Source organism: Astatotilapia calliptera, chromosome 9, assembly GCF_900246225.1.
Source record: "Astatotilapia calliptera chromosome 9, fAstCal1.2, whole genome shotgun sequence".
NCBI classification, from domain to species: domain Eukaryota; kingdom Metazoa; phylum Chordata; class Actinopteri; order Cichliformes; family Cichlidae; genus Astatotilapia; species Astatotilapia calliptera.
The window spans coordinates 32,468,518-32,491,952 of record NC_039310.1 but is presented as its reverse complement, the minus strand read 5'-3'; the positions used below and the strand labels follow the sequence as shown (position 1 = coordinate 32,491,952).

At 42.2% G+C, this 23,435-nt stretch overlaps 2 protein-coding genes across 2 annotated transcripts; one reads left to right on the top strand and one right to left on the bottom strand.

Annotated features, from left to right (window-relative positions):
* Positions 1-1,304: 1,304 nt before the first annotated feature.
* On the top strand, positions 1,305-12,957 carry LOC113029615 (zinc finger protein 493-like). Its single transcript, XM_026180590.1, has 3 exons — positions 1,305-1,355; positions 9,859-10,623; positions 12,403-12,957. The coding sequence occupies exons 1-3, from the start codon at positions 1,338-1,340 to the stop codon at positions 12,955-12,957; spliced, it is 1,338 nt and encodes a 445-aa protein (XP_026036375.1). The 5' UTR covers positions 1,305-1,337.
* A 5,618-nt stretch (positions 12,958-18,575) lies between these two features.
* LOC113029621 (zinc finger protein 239-like) lies at positions 18,576-20,447 on the bottom strand (the record flags this gene model as incomplete). Its single annotated transcript, XM_026180594.1, has 2 exons — positions 18,576-19,186; positions 19,839-20,447. Coding segments are annotated over 2 exons (1,170 nt in total), but the record flags the coding sequence as incomplete, so codon positions are not given.
* Positions 20,448-23,435: the final 2,988 nt, after the last annotated feature.

Below are 23,435 nucleotides of genomic sequence, written 5' to 3'. Positions count from 1 at the left end.
GATGTCCTCTTGTTTTTTAATTCAACTGCTGGACCAACCTCCTTTTATTATTAAATACTGCCCTTTTGTCCCTTTTTTGTATATATTCATAGTATTCTTCTTATGTATTTCACACGTGTTATTTTGAGACAGGTGGGGATAATGTCTCCTCCCCCCTGTCATCATCATTAATGATCTAGTCCAGTATTTACTTAAGCGTGACTTAACCCAGAGCTTTCCAAAGTGTGGGGCCCGCCCCCAATTAACCAATACCTACCTGTTATATGTCAGTTGATCTATCTATGAAGTTTCGATTGGTTTGATCGATTTAAGCAATTTTCTACAATGTTTTACTATGACCTTGATGAAGGCCACAAGCCGAAACGCGTTGGTCAATTATTAAAGTTGTTCATCTTCCCTTAAGTGTTGCTGGAGTTCTTGCATTGTGGACTCCCAGGTATTTAAACCCTCGTGGGGGTTGTACCCTGAAAGGGTCATCGACCCACTGTTGACCATTGATTTATCAAAAGAGCAAATGTGTGTGTCATTATCAGCAGGTCCTGAGTGAAACTATTGTGAGACCCTGTTTCACTCTATCATGTGGCTCGGTGCTTCCTCCATGTAAAGTTTGGCTACAATGGGACACACTGGGGAGCTCACAGCACATCCATGTTTGTGTCTGTAGAAACCCTCGTTGTATTTAAAATATGTGGTGGTAAGGCAGACGTCTAACAGTGTGCAGACCTGATCAGGGTGAAGCTGGTTCTGGTTTTAAGGAGCTGTCTTGATGTAGTTGTTTCCTGACAGTCTCCACTGCCTCGGTTGGGGGTGTACAAGTGAAAAGTGAGACCACATCAAAGGACACTCTGGTTTCATCTGGATCAAGTGTAAGTTTGTGGACCTTGTTGGTGAAGTCAGCAGAGTTTTTGATGTGATGGGCTGTGTTCCCCACAAGGGGAGCTAGGATGGTGATGAGGTGCTTGGAAATGTTGTAGGTGGCTGAGTTTATGCTGCTACCAATGAGCCTCAGTGGGACTCCTTCTTTGTATGTCTATGGAAGTTCATATATACAGGGTGCAGCATCCCCTGGGTAAAGGTGGTGGTATGCAGGGAGCTCAGTGGCTTTTTCAAGTTCTTGTTGCAGCTGATGACTTTCTTTTTGCTTCTGGGGTTTCACCTTGAAGCTTCATAGGTATTGTTGTAGTAATGTTTATTTGCTCTGCTTCTTCTTGTCAGGGATAAAATACATATCTATACTTTTGTGTCCCAGCTGAGTAACAGGAGGAGAAGAGTCTGGTGGAGCAGCAGAGGAACAGTTTCAGCCATTTGGACTCAGCTCAGCCACTACAGAGGAAACAATGACTTCAACGCAGGAGGTGAGAAAAATATCTCAGTTACATCTATGGCTATGCAACATGATGAAATGTATATCGAATGACGATATCTGTCTTTTATATTATGGGCTATCATTTGTTTCGTGGTGTTGCAATATACACCGTTTACAGCAATATTTATTTTTTTGTCTTTTATCACCTATGCAAGAATCACATGAAAGAGTACGGAGAGAGTTTACGGATGAGAAGCAAAAAAGAGCCGTCAAAATAAACCTTAGACTCAAACATGCTTTCCCCCGCAAGCGGCCATCTAATAAATACTCACAAAGAAGATGGCGGCCATTACAACTTGTGTCTAAAAATGTATAGCTTCATGCATCATCAAAACACTCGACTCCAGCTGCAGTGTCTTCAGCTGGGCGACATGTGTGAAATTCAGAGAATTTACAGAAAATGGATCATTTTGTGATCTACAGGGTGGGTCATTTATATGGATACACCATAATGACATGGGAATGGTTGGTGATATTAAAGTCTTTTGACATTGCCAGCCAAAAGATGAAACCTCTAGCTCTGCATTTAGTTGCTTCAATGCCTAGATGACCTTTGTGGACAATATTGGTGTATTCTTTGTGCAGGGATTGGGGAATATTAAATTCCATTATTTTCTGAATTTTATAATATAAAAATTTAATATAAAGACTTTGGACTTTACTTTCCCCAATTTTTGCTTTAAGTTATTTTGTTATTTACATAATAATGTAAATAACCTAATAATTATCCTTATTGCTGTTTTAGAGGAGCGGTGCTTCAAAGGATAGCTGCAGATTTCTGTCAGAATCTGCAGATTATACAGTACAAGTAAAATGTTCACGTTGTCTTCCCAACAGTTTCACTGACATCTACACTGGATGGCCAGGAAGCCTTCGCGATGTCTTCTCAGGTGCTTCTTCGGCGCTGATAATTGGCGTCTGTCTTGTGCCATCATGGTTATATATATATATATGTATTTCCGCTGCACGTCACACACCCTATGTTTCGATCAAAACACTCTGCTTCATTTCACTTTCTGTCTGCAGAATTACCACAGCAACTCAAACTGCAGAAAATGTTAAAGTGAAAAAAAAATCAATCTGGGTCATTTTGTCCCCAGTTATGTTTTCTTTTTCCACAATCAAAAGAAAAATGGCAGAGTTTTTTCTTCAGCACTTGTATTTTGTCAGACCGTTATTTGTCTTCCAGTCCCATGAGCACCTTCTGGAAGAACTCAAATGTGTAGCGAAGTGGCTTTGGGTAACTCGGATTGAGCCAGTAAATTAGCCCAGGCAAAAGTGCACACCTGCTCGCCAACATCTTCAAGGGAGTCATCAGGCTGTGCTCCTTTGTGGATTATTTTATAAACACCAAAAATCCATCCTCTCGAGCTCTTCAGCTTCCATCATGTTGAAATCCTAAAAAGGACAGAAATATTTTAAATCCGTTGTATTTTGGTCATCGCATCATCTGTCTATTCACTCCATTTTAGATAAATGGTCCAAACTACCCTGATTACACAGATCCCTGAATGAGACTGAGGAGAACAGACCAAAGAAAAGTGTGGATTTAAGACTATCACCAAATAAAGACCAAGAAAAAGAGAAATGAAACATGGAGAGAGGGCAGAAGGAGCATGCAGCGGTGCACACCGTTAAGGCCGGTTCACACAGTCGAGAGAGTTCCAGACCGCACACGTATCGAATGACAAAAACAAAACTAAGAAATGGACACTTGTGGGTGCCCCTACCATCTGTGGTGTATGGCCACACAACGCTAACGAAACACCCTATGAGCACATTTTTCTTGCGAACATTCCCCGGGCAAACAGGAAGTCTCAACCCCTCTTGAGATAAAATGTGACTTTGGAGTAAATAACCAAGTTGGCCATGATGTGGGAGGTCAGTGCCACGGGCCTGTAATCCTGGGGGCCACTGGGACGAGGCGTCTTTGGTACAGGGACGAGGCATGATGTCTTCCACATCACCGGGACCCTCTGCAGACTCAGACTCAGCATAAACAGTTTATGAAAGACTCCACACAGCTGGGGGGCACAGGTCTTGAGGACGAGGGGACTCACTCCGTCTGGTCCAGCAGACTTGCCTGAGTGAAGTCTCCTCATTTGCATCTCAACCTGGTATTGAGTGAAGGTGATGGGTGGGGGAGGGGTGTCAGGAATCTCACAGGAGGAAACAGCGCCATGTGAAGAGAGAGGCTGGCACAGTGGTGTGGCTCTGGATTCCAGGCTGACTGCAGGTGAGGTTGTGGGGGTGGGAGCAGACACTGTGGTGTCGAATCTATTGAAAAACAGATTCAACTCGTCGGCTCTATTCTCACCTCCCTCAGCTCCCCTGCTGTTGGTTGGCCTGAATCCAGTGATGGTCTTCATGCCCCTCCACACCTCTCTCATGCTGTTCTGCTGGAGTTTCCACTCCAGCTTCCTCCTGTAATTGTCCTTAGCCTCTCTGATCTTGTCCTTTAGTAACACCTGGACCTTCCTCACCTCCTCTTTGTTGCCCCCTCTGAAAGCCCTCTTCTTGTTGTTGAGGAGGGCTTTGATGTCCTTAGTCACCCACGGCTTGTTATTTGGGTAACAATGAACAGTCTGAGCTGGAACAATGGAGGCGGTGCAGAAAGTTATGTAGCCTGTGATACACTCAGTAAGCCCATTGATGTCCTCGGCGTGAGGCTCACAGAGTGTTTCCCAGTCGGTCACCTCGAAACAGCCCTGTAGTTCCGCTATTGCCTCCTCTGACCACCTCCTAACAGTCCTGGTGGTCACAGGTTCCCTCCTCACAATTGGCACATAGCGGGGGGTGAGGTGAATCAGGTTATGATCTGACCTACCAAGTGGGGGGAGGGAGGAGGAGCTGTATGCATCCTTGACGTTAGCATACAGTAAGTCTAAAGTTTTCTCTCCCCTGGTGGGACAGTCCACATATTGTTTGAATGTTGGTGTATTGTCCAGTGATACATGGTTGAAGTCACCCGAGATCACAATAAAGGCACTCGGGTGCTGAGTCTGTAGCCGAGCTATGGCAGAGTGGATAGTGTCACATGCAGCTGTGGGGTTAGCAGAGGGAGGAACATAAACAGCCACCAAGATGACGTGAGAGAATTCCCTGGGTAAATAATACGGCCTGAGTCCAACAGCACACAGTTCAGTGTCCGGGCAACAAATCCTTTCTTTGATTGTTATGTTGGCAGGGTTACACCACCGGTTGTTAACTAAAACAGCAAGCCCACCTCCTTTACGCTTACCGCTAGCGATGCTGTCCCTGTCCGCCCGAACAGTGTGGAAGCCTTCCACGGAAGCATTCTCATCGGGAATGACCTGGTGCAGCCATGATTCGGTGAAACACATCAGGCTACACTCTCGGTATTCCCTCTGACTCCGTACCAGTGCTGAGAGCTCGTCGATTTTACTTGCCAACGATCGCACATTTCCCATCACGATAGACGGCAGACACGGTTTAAACCTCCTCCTCGCTTCGAGCCTCCGCTGTCTCACCGTCACCTTTTTTCTTCTCTTCTGTCCTTGACCTCTGCATCCCCGATGTGTTTTCCTCCAAATTTCAGCTGGTACTTCTGCGGGCCTGGCCAGCGAGCCGGCCGGCATCAGGGCGATCAGCTGATCTCTGGAGTAAACAGTCCGTGAGTGTAGGAGATGTGCCGCGGTCCCGTTCCTTGATAAACGTAACAGTTCCACGGCCACCAGAAGAACAAAAACTCTCTCAATCCACATGATTGAGTAAGAGATAGAAAATGGAGGAAAATACAAGTCAGAAAAAAAAAGAATACGTAAGAAAAAAGAGCTAAACTAAGAGAAAAGCAGGAGCGACTGTAACAGGCTGCACGCTGGTTGGCGCATGCGCACTAGCTGTCACAGTAATGTAACATAGCCTGCTAGTTGAAAATCTAGATGTATGGTTTTTAACTGGATGCACAGCAGACACCTACTTTCACAAATGTCTGCTTTTCCAAAATATACTAAAGGGAAAAGCAGCTTTTATTCCAATATTTTAAGTGACAGTGTGCAGTTTTCTGCCATTGGGAGTCCAGTTACACTGATTCCGATACATTGGGTCGTGGAATACGCTGCTTTAGCGTGGTGTACCACCCGAAAGTAGGAAGAAAAGTGTAGTTGCATAGGAGTGTTGTTCAGAAGGAATCAAAAATATTTCAATAGATATTAATGACAAAAACTACACACTGTCATATTTATATGAGGTATGCGGGCTACCACCACATTTGCAGTATTTATACCAAGTTTGAGTGAAAAAAATAATCGACTGTGTCACTGAGTTGTGGCAAAATGTGCTATTTGGAGTTCTAATGAAATTTTAAACACAGATTGGGGAATATTCAGATGTGCAGTAACGTTGAATATGCAAACAAATGTTTCCAATGCTAGCAAAATGCTAAAACCTACAGAACACATACGGCCCATATATTTACCGGAAAATATAAAGCCTATATTTTTATCAGAAAAATATACCCCATATATTATCACAAAGTACTAGTTAAATTATATTCTATTAAAAATACGAAGAAATTACCATAACTCCAACGGATGAATCGCGATTAATCCCTCTTTCCAGACACGTGGCCAAAGCACACTGTGGCATAGATGAAGAAGGTCAATGCGTATGCGCGAAGATTTTTTTTCATTCTCTGCGCATGCTCATAAAGGATGTGGAAAGGGCTCTTTGGATTTAATTAAATGTGTTCAATGAATTGGAAATATCACTATTATTTAACATTAAAACGGTTTACAATTGATTAAATCAAATGTAAAAATATTAATTACACCCACAAGATTAACAATTTTAAGTATATTGAACATAAAACCATACATACAGAATCTACATTCACACAGAAAAGCCACAGAAATTACAAGAAAATACAGCAAACATTTAAATAACAATAAAAGCAGTTGAAGAGTTTCTGCAGTGATCAATATTTCTTCAACAGTAGAATTTTCAGAGTTTGTAGGGGTGCTTGAAAGCCTTGAAAATCCTTGGATTTTAATAGTCCTTTCAAGGTGTAAAAAGTGCTTGAACTTTAGATGTGGTGCTTAAAATGGGTTGAAATTGGAACTGCATTTCATTCACCACAAATAACTATCTGATTGAATATTTTTCTTAACAGAGAAATAAAATGAGTCGCAAAGTCTAGAAACAAAATTTCTGCTCCTGATCTGCCTTGCACCTCTCCATGTCTGGAACAAAGATTTGCACCTTTTCACAATGGGGAAGTTTACGTGAGTCCTAGAAAATAATTTTCGACTATGTGTATGTAACACATGCAAGTTTTTTGCATTGCAATGCTCCCATGGACATATGCTGATATGGAGAAGGAGCTTTTAGCCATGGTATTCGCCTGCACAAAATTTAAAGATTCTGTCTATGGAAAGGCGACAATTGTCAAAGCAATTGACCACCAACCCCTGGTGACCGTAATGAAAAAAGCCCATCCATGTCACCCCTGCCTGGCTCCAGGGGATGTTACTCCGACTACAGAGTTATGACATCCGCCTAGTCTACAAAAAAGGAAAGCACATGTATCTTGCTGACACCCTTTTCTAGAGCTCCACTCGCTCCGTTGTCACAAAGCCGAGTTGAACACACTGATTATGAAGTGATGACAGTGAGTGATGTGCTACAAGCCCTCAGCACAGTCATCCAGCGAGGATAGCCCATCAGAGACAGCCAAGTCAAGCCCGCTCTAGCCCCTTTTTTCCATACAGGGATGAGCTCAGCGTGGAGGATTTCCCAATCCCTGCACAAAGAATACACCAATATTGTCCACAAAGTACATCTAGGCATTGAAGCAACTAAATGCAGAGCTAAAGGTTTCATCTTTTGGCTGGCAATGTCAAAAGACATCACGGAAGAGCTGCACTCTTGCACAGTGTGCAGCAGCACTAATGCGCATCAGAAGACAGAACCTCTACAGACCTCCCGAAATTTTCACCTGGCATGGAAAACAATACCAGGTCCATGTAGATTCCTGTTCAAGATGGATTGAGATCAACCTTCTCGGTCACTCAACCACAGCAGCGGTGCACCACACATGCTCATTACTGACAATGGCAGACAGTACACAAGTCAGCAGTTCAACGAGTTTGCGAAGCAACTGGACTTCACTCATTCGACCAGAGTTTCCACAGTCAAATGGTCTTGCTGAGAGAGCAGTACATAGTGAGAAACAACTCATGGAGAAATCACAGAGAAATTGGACTGACTTTTTCTTGACTTCTTAAACCTTAGAAACATTCCCTGCAACACTAGTCTCCCCTGACAAACGTCTCATGTCTCATCAGACACGCGCAGGGATTACTGTGTGCAGCAAGCTTTTAGAGCTCGTCACAAAGGATCTCAGGGCAGATCAGTGACCGACTTTGTGTCAAAAGTCTCACACTAAAATGTCATGGGACAGGTCCAGCTGCACACTACAGCCATTGCAAGAAGGACAAGTGGTCTGAATGCAGACAGAAAAAGGCTCTGACAAGCTAGGAACTGTAGGAAGGAAGAGCAACGAGCCACGATCCTACATCATCCAGATCGACAGAAGAACCTACAGGAGGAATCGCTGCCACATCCTCCCAATGGCAGATCCGCCGCCGCCATAGCTCCATGACTATGACCCTGAGTGCCAGGACACCAACCATTCTGGATAGTTCTACACTCGCACTGCAAGCACCACACACGCTCAAATGAAGACTCACAGAGCGCATCATCTCCCAAGCCTGTGCAAATACCCGACCAAGAGATTGTAAACCAGGCGTCATACATTACATGTGCAGGTCACATCTGCAGACCTAACCCAAGATAAACACAATGGCATCACATGTATGTATAATCAGTCTAAAGTCAATATGTTGAGAAATGAAGTTGACTGGGTGTTTGCATTTCTAATGATTGGTGCTGTACTGAGGTATGGGGTTTGTCCAACCATAAACACTGTTAGGTTAAAATTCACTTTAAAAAAATAACGTCTAGAAAGACTGAAAGCTAAATGGAAAGGATGTAGATCATTTGGTTAAATTATCATTTTACATCATTTGTCTGTTATGAGCCACCGTACCTGTGTGGGCTAATCCAATTGGAACAGTATGTGGGGGTTACATGCATGCAATACACATACATGTGGTTATTGACTTATACCACCTCACAAGACAACCACAGTGCCGTTTTCTTGTTTTGTGGGGTTGGGGTGTTTTTGTTTTTTTCAATGTGACATGAATATCTCAACATGTTGATTTGTTCACATTTGCACATCTTCATTTTTAACTGAGTTCATACACTATATACATACAAGACGACCTTTTCCCTTTGCAGTGTTTTTGTGTGGTGCGTTTTTGTAAGTTTTAACAAAAAGGGAACAAAAGCGTTTAAGTCAACCAAGGATGATTTCTTTTAATTTTCACATGGTCTTACCAGGGTTGATGTGACGTGAAACATACATTGTTATTTTTATGTTTAGTGTTGTGCTGAAAGGGCTTCAAAATGGACCTTAAAAGTGCTTAAAGAGGTGATGGCAGCCTCGCTTCTGTCAGTCTGCCCCAGGGCAGCCGTGGCTACAAGTGTAGCTGCCTCCACCAGTGTGTGAATGTGAGAGTGAATGAATAGTGGCATTTGTAAAATTATGATATTATTTTATGCCATGTTATACCCCTAATTAAAGATTGTGAATTATTATGTAGTTTTAGTTTGCATTATTCTCCTGAATTAGAAGAAGCTGATAACTATTGCATTAGTTAAACTGATTTGCATTACATTAAATTGCTGACTTGTTGTGAATGAATGATATTGTTTTATGATGCATTATATTGCTGAGTTATAAGAAATACTGTTCGCAGAAGGTTATTGTCTAATTTGTCTGAGTAGAAGAGAACAGAGTGTGCTGGAGTTTTCTGCCCCATCTCAGCAGGAGCAGATAAACAGGGAGCCAAGGTCGTAGCTTAGGCGCTGTGTGAGAGAGAGCATGTGAATGTTTAGGCTTTTTAGGATAAGGTGGAGGCACCAGAGGTTATAAAAGTTTGAGCAATGCTCCACCATTTTGAGATTTTGAGGCTGTCTGCATCAGTGTCCATCTCCCACGTGTGTGATCATTAAATCATCGTTTGACTCAACCCGGCCGGACCAGTGTTGTTATTGTGGTTTTTTCTCTTGTCTCCATCCCCAATATTTTGAACCTTAACACATTGTAAAGCGCTTTGAGAGCCCCGAAAAGTGCTATATAAATGCAATCCATTATTATTATTATTATTATTATTAGTATTAGTATTAGTATTAGTGTTTAAATTTTACTCTAAAAAAGGCGTATGAACCCTGCATTTTAAGTACAACTCTCATTGTAGCATCTGATTATAATGTGATACTATCACCAACACACCTACAATGTTTTTGTTAACATCTTTGATTCAACTAATGGAGGGAGTTGGAAAGTTCAGTTTGTTCCACGACTGCATTTTACTCACTGCCTGTTTGTATCTCTGTCACCTCAGGACCAACATGGAGCAAGAAGTCAGGACTCTCAGGAGGCTGATGAACTTCAAAGACAGAAAAGAGAAAAGAAATACACCTGTGAGGAGTGTGGGAAGGATTTTAGCCGTTCTGGCAACTTAAAAACACACCAATTCGTCCACAGTGGACTTAAACCGTACATCTGTGATCGTTGTGGTAAAGCTTTTAATCACAGAAGCCACTTACGACGTCATCAAGTTATTCACTCTGGAATGAAAGCGTACAGCTGTGAGTTGTGTGGTAAAGCTTTTGCTGACAATGGAAGTTTACAGAGTCATCTATTTACCCACTCTGGAGTTAAACCATACAGCTGTGATCAGTGTGGTAAAGCTTTTGCTCATAGTAGAAGCTTAAAGAGTCATCTAGTTACCCACTCTGGAATTAAGGCATACAGTTGTGATCAGTGTGGTAAAGCTTTTGCTTGCAGTAAGTACTTACAAAGGCATCTAGTTACCCACTCTGGAATTAAGGCGTACAGCTGCGACATTTGTGGAAAAACCTTCCGCTGGCCACTCAGCCGTAATATTCACCGACGCATTCACACCAAAAAAGATTTTTGCTTCTGTGATCAGTGTGGCAAAACCTTTGTGGCATACAAATATTTACAGCAGCACATGTTTAGCCACACTGAGGAGAGACCTCATAAATGTGACCTGTGTGAGAAGACCTTTAAAGAGCCACGTTCCCTGAGACAACATCAACACATTCACACCAGAAAGAAACTCTACAAGTGCACTTACTGTGAGGTATGTATTTTTCTTTGTACAGTCACACTTATTTTGAAGTATTTTGTGAATTGATTTTAATTTCAAAGCTAAATGAGACATGAAAACCTCATGTACAGAATATTCAGTCAAATCTGAGACAAATCTCCTGAAATTATCCTGATGTTGGAAAAAACGTAAAGTTTTAAGTTTCTCACCTTTCTGTCTAACATTCACACTCCAATGGATGCATCGGAGAGCAGCTTGAGAGTTAATATCTTGTGACCAATGTTGTTTTCCACTACACATTACAGAATACATGCCCCAAAAAGTAGTTTGTAACGTATTCCATTACATTACTCATTTAGAGTAATGTAACGTAACTTAAATGTGCTGTGGGCCATCATCTCACTGGAGGGCCACTTCAGTGTTCAAGCAGTACAAAAAAGCAATTAAAAACACCAACAAATATTTCCATAAAATGTGGAGGGCTTTTTTAAAAATTCAAATATTGTATTCATCACCACCCGCATTCTCCTTGACCTTATAGCAGCTTTTGATACTATCTTTCACCGTATCCTTCGTCATAGATTAGCATCTACTGCCACCGTAGTAGATCATATCATATCATCATCATCATATCTTTGTTTTGAGACCAGAACTGGTTTGGCGCAGTGGGCTGCACAGCTGCTCTGGCAAGGGTTCGAGTACTACATGAGACAGATGCTTCACATCTTCCCTGCTTGCATGTAATCTGCTTTCTTGACACTCTTCAGTGTAGTCTTTCAAATACAGCAGTTTTCAGCAGAGTCCAGCTTCTACACAGTGTTTTCAGATTCCACTACACGGCATTCACACTGCATTTTCGCAGGAAATGCAACTTTTTCTAGTTCAGTTTTGAGTTCCCTTCCCAGATGCCTTAACGTTGACTCACACCCTGGGCCATCTGACCTCAGGAAATCACATGATGGGGTGGGGCTAGGTTTCACAATGAGCTCGCCCGAAATCCTAGCTGATTGTGACCCACACCCGTTTTCACACTGTACTCATGATTAGGTAGAAGATCATCAGGGGGTCCTTTTATCTCTGTTTGGGGGGAAACTCCCACGGGGTTTAAATCTGGGACTCTCCACCATTTGACACTAGAACTGAAGAAGCTTCTCGGATGAGAGGTGAAACGTCTTCAAGCAACCTAAAGAAGTCCGGACGCTTTTCTTTCCAAGCTCCTTAGACAACAGGATTTTGAACTTTATCGTGACAGGTTTATGTGGAAAATAAACAAGCTGACGGCGGAGTCGCACAATGGTTTCACTAACGGTGGTTTTCCTAACGAAAGTATGCATAAAAACATTCATTTGTCCATCCATAGTGTGGTTATTTTAATCTCATACAACCTGGACATCACAATTTCGATTGTTTACACCAAAATTTAAAAAAACATTTGCTCTACAAAAGCCTGATATCAACTTAAAGTACACTATACTGCCACTTTTCTATCACATGTCCTGTTATGTGGATGTCATTTTTCTCAGAAACAAAAGTCAGATAAAAGAAATAATTAGGTAATTCTTTGTTTTTACATTCTTTAGGTCCCAATCAGCACAAATAGCAAAGAGAAATTGAAAATGTATGCCATGAAAGAGTGTCTTAGGAGGTTAAATAAAAGGGCAAGAGAGAACTTCAAGAGATTGATATAGCCTCTAGAGCGACCATCAAATCGATTAAAAAATATTGCCGTGAACAGCTGGTTTTGCATACAATATGAAACGATAGATGTTTTAATATCATCATAACTTACACTGTGTTTGTGTCTTTGTTTAGAAGCAGAGCGACACAGATGGATCCAGTTCTCAACCCTGTCGTCGCTGTGGTGGTGGGAAAGCGTTTCATTGTGACCTTTGTGGAAAAACTTTCAATCATCCAGATAGCCTAAAACTACATCAACGTAGACACACTGGAGACAACATGAATTACTGCAAAGAGTGTGGGAGAGGCTTCCCCACATCAAGTGAATTAAAAAAACATTATCTTTATCACAGTGGCGTTAAAAAGCACGTCTGTGACCAGTGTGGTTCATCTTTCTTCACTGCAAATCAGCTTAAAGACCATAAAAGAGTCCACACAGGAGAGAAACCATATAAGTGCAGACACTGTGACAAAAGCTTCTCAAGTTCAGGCCATCGTAATGTTCATGAAGATGCACACATTGAAGGGAACTTCAGCTGTGACCAGTGTGACAAGAGCTTCAAGAATCTCAGTTCATACTCCGCACACAAACGATCCCACGCTGTAAATAAACTGTTTCACTGTTACAAATGTGCCAAAACGTTCACTTCATTATCTGCTCTGTGCAAACATCAGCGTGATCATGCATGACTGAAATCACTGGATCACAATGAATCTGACGAGACAGAAAGATCCTCTTCTGGTTTCAGGGTCAGACTTAAAAACCTTGAGATCAGGCTCCACAGAGTTCAGGTGGAGTCTCCTGTAAAAAAGTGTGTCAGCTGATGTCACACTTGGATCTGATGAGGTAGCTCTGATTTCTGGACCTGCAGTGAATAATCCTGGATGTTAAACTAGGGAAGTTGCAAGTATAGATGTGCACATCAAGTGTTTTCTTTTTTCTTTGAGAGATTTTCATTCTGTAAAAGAAACTTTAATGTTGAAAATGTTTGTCCTATAGAAAATAAGAGAGGAGAGTTGTTGATTCTTGTTTAACTCTTATCTGAATAGCACTTACCTGAGTGCCTTGCCACCTGTTAGCCTACTTCCTAGGCCTTATTCCTTGAAGAAAAGACTTCTCTGAAGAAGCACTTATACCTGAGTTAAGTCATTGTTTAATCACTCACCTTCACACGTTCTTTATTGTCAGATGTCTGCATATTGCTGATTAAACCTACTAAACATTTTAAACATCTTAAATTTAGAAGTTGGAATTATGGATATATAGATCAACTTAATTTTTCTTTGATAAATGTTGATGCTCTTTTTTTAAAACCCACCTTGTTTTATTGTAATTTTATGTGTTATCTTTTTAAACTTTAATCTTAAATCCCTTTCTCCCAAAACCGCAAATAATTTCACACTAGTTGCTCTTACAGCACCCAATACAAACTTAATTGTCAACCAGCTTTGAAACAAAAGCTGCTTTGACTTAATGTCCACAAAAAAGAATCTCAAGCTAAACTGGCAATGGGCTGTACTTCCATGTAGTACCAGTTTGTACCAGGAGATTGAGCAGTGAGTGTAATCTTTATTTAATCAGGCAAAGAACACATTCTTATTCACAGTGGCAGCAAAGAATTGTTAAGGTTAGCTGATGTGCAGCACATATCAGGACCATTGAAACGATCACAAAGACTACTTTTACTTAATTCAAATTCTATCAAACCTCTGCTTTTGGGTCCTCCTTTCACTTTAGTGTATTTACTGTATTCTTTAAATCCACGTGTAGTTTAGTGAATGCATTTTGAGCTGCGTGTTTTGCAGCTGTTTTCTTGTTGGGTTTGTATTGTGAAACAGTGATACTGTTAAAGCATTAGTTATATTTGATTAACTCCGTGTAAAGTTTCTTTTATAAAACAGTTTGATGTGAAAAATAAAGATATTGGTCTGACAACAAGTAGTTTGGGCCATGATTTCATGTTCAGATCAACTGTTGGTACAGGTGGAGGTTTATCAGAGGAGGAGAAGGAGGCTAGAGGGCAAGATCAAAGTAGCACGGAGGGAGGTTAGCCAACTAACGGAGTTGCAGAAAGGTGCGGCAAAGAAGGTGCATAAGAAATACAGCAAGCTGTCCATACCTGAGGCCTTGGAAACTGCCAAGCAAAGACTCACAGCCTTGGCCAGCCGCTTGAGGAGGTACACCAGAGAGATAGAAGGCAGGAGAATAAACCAGCTGTTCTCCACAGAACCAGCAAAGGTGTACTCTCAGTGGCAAGGGAACAATAAGAGAACAGCACCACCAAGGCTGGAGACGGAGCAATACTGGAAGAGCATATGGGTGAAGGATGCAACCCATAATGGCAATGCTCAGTGGCTAGTGGATCTGAGGGCAGACCACAGCGACCTCCCTGAACAGGGTCCAGTAACCATCACAGTGGCAGATATCCAAGAAAGGGTCTCCAGTATGAAGAGTTGGACAGCACCAGGGCCCGACATGGTTCACGCCTACTGGCTGAAGAAGCTAACTGCACTCCACGAGCGTCTGGCAGCACAAATGAACCAGCTGCTAGTTAACGAGAGACACCCGGAATGGCTAACCGAAGGCCGGACGGTCCTGATCCCCAAGGACCCCAAGAAGGGACATCCAACTACCGACCAATAACCTGCCTCAGTACCACATGGAAGCTCCTGTCAGGCATCATATCGGCTAAGATGAACAGGCACATGGGTCAATACATGAGTGGGACACAGAAAGGAATTGGCAAGAATACCAGAGGTGCAAAACACCAGCTACTGGTAGACAGAACAGTCAGCCGAGACTGCAAGACCAGACTGACCAACCTGTGCACTGCCTGGATTGATTACAAGAAGGCCTATGACTCAATGCCCCACAGCTGGATACTGGAATGCCTAGAATTAATAATAATAAATTCCTGTCCAAAACCAAAAGACTGCAGAGTTTTAAATATGAACGTATGTCCAACTGAGTCAAATGCTTTGTAAAAATCCAAGAACAGGATGTACCCTCTCTCTTGGATTAATTCACTGTATTCAAGGAGATCCAAAACCAGCCTAATATTGTTATGAATTAGTCTTCCTTTCAAAAAACCTGATTGTGTTTCACTGATAATGTTTGAGATGCCTTTCTTTAGTCTCTCAGCCCTTTGCCAGACAGAAGCCAAACACCAGCTAACTCAAACAAAGAAAATGTATGAATATAACAGAACTTTGACCTTGCAGTGTTAATATGGGTTAATATTTATATGCACGCCACATAAACATTTGAAGGTGTGATGGAAAAATAAATTCATTTAATAAAGAAACAATATTGAACAATAATATATTAATGACTGCAATGTAAACTAAAGTGAATCAACTGGTGGTGAGGTGTGGAGCTTACCATGTGTGCCTTGCCATCACACATGTAAATTGTCAATAAAAAAAATCAATAACACTGCTTTTGAATATCGACTCGGTATCATAAAACAAAATATTGTGATTTTCGAGCGATATTTTTCTTACATCCCTAGTTATGAGGAATGATTCTGTAACTGGTTAAATCTCTGTCATGAAGAATTAAGACGCTTCTGAAAATGGCAATTTTATTTATATCACACATTTTATTACATGTTAACTAAATATTCTTAACACAGAAGATAGACATAAAAACCTGTTTAGGTTTACAACAGCTTAAGGCAGTGAAAACAGCAAACAGAACTAAACTAAACCTAACAACACCACCAATGGAAAAAGGTCTGGAGTCTGTTTTTAATGTATGCAAAGATGTAACTGATCTCAAGTCAGCAGGTGACAGGACCACAGTAACAGAAGGTATCTTTGGATTGTACCACAATTAAAATAGAGGACTGAAGGCTCTGCCTCCCATTCTACTTTTAAATACTCTGTGAGCAACAAGTAGGCCTGCAGAGCGAGAGCGAAGTGCTCTAATAGGGTGATATGGTACTACAAGGTCATTAAGATAAGATGGGGCCTGATTATTTAAGACCTTGTGTGTGAGGAGCAGGATTTTGAATTCAATTCTGGATTTAACAGGAAGCCAAAACAGGAGAAATCTGCTCTCTCTTTCTAGTCCCTGTCAGGACTCTTGCTGCAGCATTTTGGATCAGCTGAAGGCTTTTCAGTGAGTTTTTCGTTTTCAAGCTGAGTCCTGGGATGACTTTTTAAGTAATGATATAACTATTTACAGCTTGAATGCCTGTGATACATAGACAATTAAGAGATCAGTGAGACATTTCTTTGATTATAGTACTATTATTATTACTACTACTAAATACTACTGTTTCCAAGTGGAGGAACAATGATCATGTAATAAGGATAACATTTTTAGAATTAAAATTCAAATAAACATTAAAGGAAAAATTAAGAGAAACCTGAAGTATAACAGATGAGGGATTTCAGCAGAAATTACAGCAGCTTTCACATCAAACTTCTCAAATGCAACAGAACTGTCTGTCTCTTCAGATTATTTATTTTTTTGCCTGTCCCATTTGGTTCTTTAGCCGTCAGAATTGTTGTCTGAAGACCAACAAGGATACCCGATGGATTTACTTTGCCAAATGGATCATCATGGCCTTGCCGTATTGGTCCATTTGATCAACCTTTGTTGTTATTATTTATTTTATTTTCAGTTGTTACAGACATGGCTGAGGGATAGGAAAGGGAGAAAGAAAGATGAAGGAAAAGAAAAACAGAAGGGAAGAGGGGCAGTGAGAAAGGAAACTTAAAAAGAGAAAGAAGAGAAAAAAAATCTCCTGGATCACCTGAAGGCATCAGTCACCGGCAGGGAGTGTGGTGAGGGGAGATGGGCCTTGGAGGGCCTGGGAGTTCCCAGAGAGGTGGAGTCTAAGACCCGACCTGACATATAGACACAGACAAACAGGCACAAACATGCATTCCCACCCTCATGCACACATATACTCAGCACTCACCCAAAGTAGGGATAGACATACATGGACACTGAACACACAATCACACTCCCCAAACAAACTCTATACCCCGGGTCCAGGTTCCCTTGCCCCTGGAGGGGGAAACGGTACCCAGACCCAGGAGATGTTACCCTTTCCCCCGGGGTGGAGGCAAGCAGACCGCCCCAGGCTCCACAGCAGCAGGGGGGCCCCGCATCCCAGATCCCAATCAGACGGCCAACACCTCCTCCCAGCCCCCCCACCCCGATGGCCAGCAGAGAACAGGGGTGTGTGAAGACCCCAAACGTCCCTCCTCTCACTCATGTGTAGTGTTGCTGCGTGTTGTTCTAAGGTGCATTTAAAAAAACGGGAGAGCATGGTGCTGCTGCCAGAGAGCAGCAGGTGTTAGCACGGCCTCTCCCGAGAACCCTCAATGTCTACATGGATTTAAAATTGAGAGGTGGGCACCGGCGCCAGAGGTGGGGTTGAACACACAGACCGTCCACTGGACGCCGTTAACGTGCCCACCCTCAAGGCCCTATATGTATGTGTTATGAGAGTGTGAGTAATGTGGATGTCTAAGCTGTGAGATAAAATTGAGGCACAGGTGGCCAGAAGGGGACAGGGGGTGGGGGGGATGCCTCCCCTGTCCCCTGGTGACACACCCGCACCCCAAAGCCCTACTTGTGTGGGTGTGTTGGGAGCGGGAAGAGGGAGGCAGCCGGGGATGGGGAGGAAAAGAAGGGAGGAGCAAGATGCCCCTCCCTGGGGCCAGCTCCCCCACCCTAACATTCAATCATCTCCAAGACTGCACAAGACAGTAGACACCCAGGTTAAGTTTATTCTCACCTCTCCCCCACCTGCAGAGTGGACTCCTGCAAGGATGGCACAAGCTCCCCGTCAGTTGAAGGGTTCATTATGATCCAATGATAGGAATGATTTCAGCCATTGTCATGATGATGTTTGCACAGAGCAGATAATGAACATAATTGCACATTGGTAACAGTGAAACAGTAGATTTGGGGGGGAAAAGCAAAAAAAAACGCAGTTAAAATGAAATGTAAAAAATAATGTTTCTATGCACATCTGCAGTTTAGAAACATGTCAGTTTGGTAATATAAAATAAAATGTATTCCTATAACTTTTATATCCTAAGAGAACAAAGATTAAAATGTAACAGGGATAACATTTTAGAATATTAAAATCCCTCAAAGGAAAAAAAACTTGATGTACACATCTATACTTGCAGCTTCCTATATGTAACATCCAGGATTATTCACTGCAGGTCCAGAAAGCAGAGCTAGCTCATCAGATCCAAGTGTGACATCAGCTGCACTCTTTACAGGAGACTCCACCTGAACTCTGTGGAGCCTGATCTCAAGGTTTTTAAGTCTGACCCTGAAACCAGAAGAGGATCTTTCTGCCTCTGCAGATTCATTGTGATCCAGTGATCACTGTCCTGCATGATCACGTCGATGGTTGCGTAGAGCAGATAATGAAGTGAATGTTTTTGCACATTGGTAACAGTGAAAAAGTTTGTTAACAGCGTGGGATCGTTTGTGTCTGGAGTATGAACTGAGATTCTTGAAGCTTTTGTCACACTGGTCACAGCTGTAGCTCCCTTCAATGTGTGTAAGTTCATGATTGTTACGACTCCCTGAGTACGAGAAACTTTTGTCACAGTGTCTGCACTTGTATGGTTTCTCTCCTGTGTGGACTCGTTTATGCACTTTAAGATGATCTGCAGTGGTGAAGGATGACCCACACTGGTCACAGACGTGCTTTTTAACCCCACTGTGATAGATTTCATGTTCTTTTAATGCACTTGGTGTGGGGAAGCCTCTCCCACATTCTTTGCAGTAGTTCATTTTGTCTCCAGTGTGTCTACGTTGATGTAGCTTTAGGTTCTTTTCATTATTGAAAGTTTTTCCACAAAGGTCACAACGCAACGCTTTCCCACCACCACAGTGGCGACAGGGTCGAGAACTGGATCCATCTGTGTCGCTCTGCTTCTAAACAAAGACACGACGACAGTGTAAGTCAGGGAATTGCTTCAACATTTTTATCCAAAGCATCATCCAAAGGAGATGTTGCAACACAAACCTGAGACTCTGTGGAGAAAAAAAAAAGAAAGAAATCTGCTTCTACTTTTGACTACTTCTCTTTCTATACCTCCATGTGGTGTTGTCTGAGTGGTGATACCTATTGCTCAGGACAAAACTGTAGCAGCTTCCTGCACCCTAATGGTGTCATAAATAAAACTGACTGTGATGATGCTGAAGCGGGCAAAGCGACCAGTGAGGAGGGTATACTGGTGGCATCTGCCATCTGTTGTCTTTACCATAGCAGGTAGCAGACTGAAGTTAGATGTTAATGAGTAATTACTGCAGGTTGAACAGGTCATGGATGGAACATTAAGGTTCACAAGACATCACACATGGAGGACTGGGCGAGTTGCTGACTTTACAGAGCAGCAGGAAAACCAGCTGAACCGAGCAGAGAGTCCAGAGTGTGGAGAACTAAGCTGAGCAATGAAATAAGAGCTGAAACTCACGCAGCGCTGCCTTCACATGCAGGAGAATTGCCAACATACTAACAACTGAATGAGCAGAGTTGTTCCGAACAGTCAGCTGAAAATGACAAGATAGAAATATAAATACAAACCTCACAGTAACTGCACTTGTAGAGTTTCTTTCTGCTGTGGATCTGTTCGTGTCTTCTCAGGGAATTTGGCTCTTTAAAAGCCTTCTCACACAGGTCACATTTATAAGGTCTCTCCTCAGTGTGGGTAAACATGTGCTGCTGTAATTCATAGTATGTCACAAACGGTTTCAAACACTGATCGCAGCAGTAAACATCTTGCCTGGTGTGGATGCGTAGGTGAGTATTTCGGTATGTTAGATGAGTGAAAGTTTTCCCACAAATGTCGCAGCTGTACGCCTTAGTTTCAGAGTGGGTAACTTGATGACGCCGTAAGTTGCCTCTGACAGTAAAAGCTTTGCCACACTGATCACAGCTGTACGCTTTAACTCCAGTGTGGGTGACTTGGTGTTTTTTTAAGTTTGCAGGCTGTCTAAAAGACTTTCCACACAAGTCACAGATGAATGGTTTCTCCCCAGTGTGGATGAACAGATGATGTTTTAGCTCAGACTTCAGAGTAAAATTCTTCCCACACTCATCACAGCTGTATTTCTTCTCTCCCTTTCTTCTGTGAGGTTTGTCGGCCTCCTGAGAGCGCTGACGTCTCGCTCCATGTTGGTCCTGCAGTGACAGAGATACAAACAGAGGCAGTGAGTGAAATACAGTCGTGGAACAAACTGAAACTGCGTCTGTAATCAAAATGACAATGAGGAAATTGTTTTGCTCATTGGGAAAAAAATATACCATCTGAAAAAATTATAAGTGCAGCTGATTATATTTTATTTCAGTGTCCTGATAAAATATGATCTTTGTGCTTTCTTGTAACTCCTGTGGTTTTTATTTGTGAATGTAGCTTCTGTATGTGTGGAGGAGCCCAGGATGGAAAAGATAAAGCTGCTGTTAACAACCAGCTGTGCACAGTTTCAATAACAGTGTAACAGATGTTTTTCTCACCATCTGTGTTGAGCTCATTGTTTCCTCTGTAGTGGCTGAGCTGAGTCCAAATGGCTGAAAATGTTCCTCCGTCAGATTCTCCTCCTGCTGATCAGCTGGGACACAAAATAATATTTTTATGTATTTGATCTCTGACAAAAAGAAGCAGAGCAAACACAAACCAGAGAAAGCAACATTTAGAAGATTCATTTGTTCCAGCAGCTGCAGGATGGTTTCTACAGGCTGAGGAACAACAGTCACTGCAGGAATCAACATCTGCACATTGATTTTCTGTTAGAGGAACAAAGTGAATGCAGACACACAGACAGGCTCTCTCCAAACCCTCAGAACAAAAGCTGTCCAGCTTTGTGTGTCTGTCAAAATGCTTTTTACAAATCCTGCTGGAATCAGTGTTGTTACAGCTGCAGTCAAAGCAAGATGGAAACAATGAAGAAGGAAAGTTCAAATCTACTCAGACTAAATGTCAGACTTGATCCCTGCAAGCAGGCACAAACTAAAACTCTCTTTTGTGAAAACCAGTGTTGGTCAAATTACTTGAAAAAAGTAATCAGTAACTAATTAATGATTACTTCCCACCAAAAGTAATCCCGTTACTTTACTGATTACTTATTTTTTGTCAGTAATTAGTTATTTAGTTACTTTTTAAAAACATGATTTACACCCTGAATAGGTGATAAAGCGACAGCGAGTCCATCATATATAATGTCATCAAGTGGAAAAGTCTCTTTTTAAAAATTTTTTATTAATTTTAATCTTTTAACTTTATGCATCGAGCAAAATTTAATTATATGCAACATTCACTGACTGGAAGAAATTTGTTTAACATTTAAAATAACTTGAAAAAAGTTATCGGATTACAGTAACACATTACTTGTAACTGCCCATCTCTGGTGACTGATGCAACTGTCTGTAAAGGCTGCTGATATTCGCCCTACTTACTCCCTCATTCCTGCATGCTGCCTTCCACAATGTCTGTATAAACAACTCTCACCCATGTCAATTTATAACTTTTCTTATTTTATCGCTCACTGCCTCTCATGTGTTCATCCACAGCAGCTGGACAATAAAGTTTATAGTGACCCTGATACTGCAGCAGATCGCTCTGACTTCCTGTTATCACTTCAAATAGAAACGAGGCTGTAGAGGTTTGGTGCAGGCAGAAAAACAGCTGCAGGGACAATGAAAAGACTTTTCTGCTCCAACTTCTCCCAGCATGCTGAGCTAATGGTTAGTTGGTGTTTTTCTCCAAACACTCTCTCACTCTTCTCTCAACGTGTTCACAATAAACTGTGAACAGACACCGAGGAGAGCAGCAGAAGACCTCATTCAGGAGCTAAACTCAACATGAACTGAACTCACAGTAAAGTTAGCTCGGTGCTTACCTTTAGATGAGCCCACAAACCGAGAGAAACTCCGCGATGAAGCTGCAACTCTTTCCAAACACAGGAAACAGATCAGGGAGCAGAGACCCACGTGGTTCACGCTGATCGCAGCTACGATCCAGGAGACAAGGGTGGGCAGATCGATGCAGATATCGATCAGGACGTTGGTAGTGGTTTATGATCGATGCTTTAGTTCGTTTCTCTCCTCTAAGTTCACTACTTTACTCCCGTTTCATGACAAAGCAGCTCTCTCTGCTCGACTCCTCTCCTGCGCACACACTTTGCTCCGCCCCCTTCTTCCTGATCTGCTTTGATTCGTCCGGTGCGATCACGTGACTCGACTGCCCTGAAGAAAATACATTTTGGCTGCAGAGAGTGAGAAAGAGGAGCAGCATGTGGAGATATTTCACAGCTGTGTGTGTGAAGAAAAGTTTCTGCTGTGGCAACACCACCAGTTTATAAAGACACAAAGAAGAGCAGCAAAAGAAAGTCAGTGAGGAGGGAAATCCTTCAGACACACCCCCGCACAGAGGTCAGAGGTCACTGACAGAGTCCTTTCTGAAAGGCACAGAACATCCAGGTCGCTCATTTAGTGCTGAGAGTAAAGTTTCATTTCAAAGTGTTGGTCGTCATCATTGTTGTTACTTGAGCAGATTGATTATTTATAAACTAAATGCAGACATTAAAAATAACACATTCGTCCCACTGAAGTGTTACATTAATTATTTTATTGGAGGCATGAATTCTCAGCAGGGCTGGGATCATACCATCATGTGACTGAAGGAAGCGGGGCAGATGTTCTGTAATGTTACAGGCCAGAACACAGAGAGACGGGGAAAAGTGAAGAAACAAGCGAAAACATAAAATGTGCATCTGACTGCATCTCAGTGATATTGGAGACGTCAAAGCTGAGTGAAAAATTTATCAAAGTAGGAGTTGGAACTTTCAGCCATTTTCCACTGTGGAGGACAAAAGGTTTCAAACTTGTCCAGGTCTTAAAGCTCATGTGTGTTGCAGTAGATGTATAAAAATATGGCTTTTTTGAAAATAAAAGAATAAAATTGCTTCCTTGAAAAAGACTAAATTTACAGTTCAGTGTTGAATATTACATCAAACAAACTGTGTTTTGAATAGCAGAGAGTCATGTGAATGTGCGCTTGAAGGCTGTGACGGAGGTGTGGTCCCTGACTCAGCTGCAGGGGAGGAGTGGTGCAGTGACGGGTGGGGGCGGTGCCGGGAAGGCAGGTGAGGACAGAGCTGGTGGCATTTGAACTAATGACAACCT

What these genes read in the sequence shown, in the direction of transcription:
- LOC113029615 (XM_026180590.1), top strand. An exon ending in ACAAGTGCACTTACTGTGAG is followed by an intron (nt 10,624 to 12,402) that starts GTATGTATTTTT and finishes GTCTTTGTTTAG; the next exon opens with AAGCAGAGCGACACAGATGG.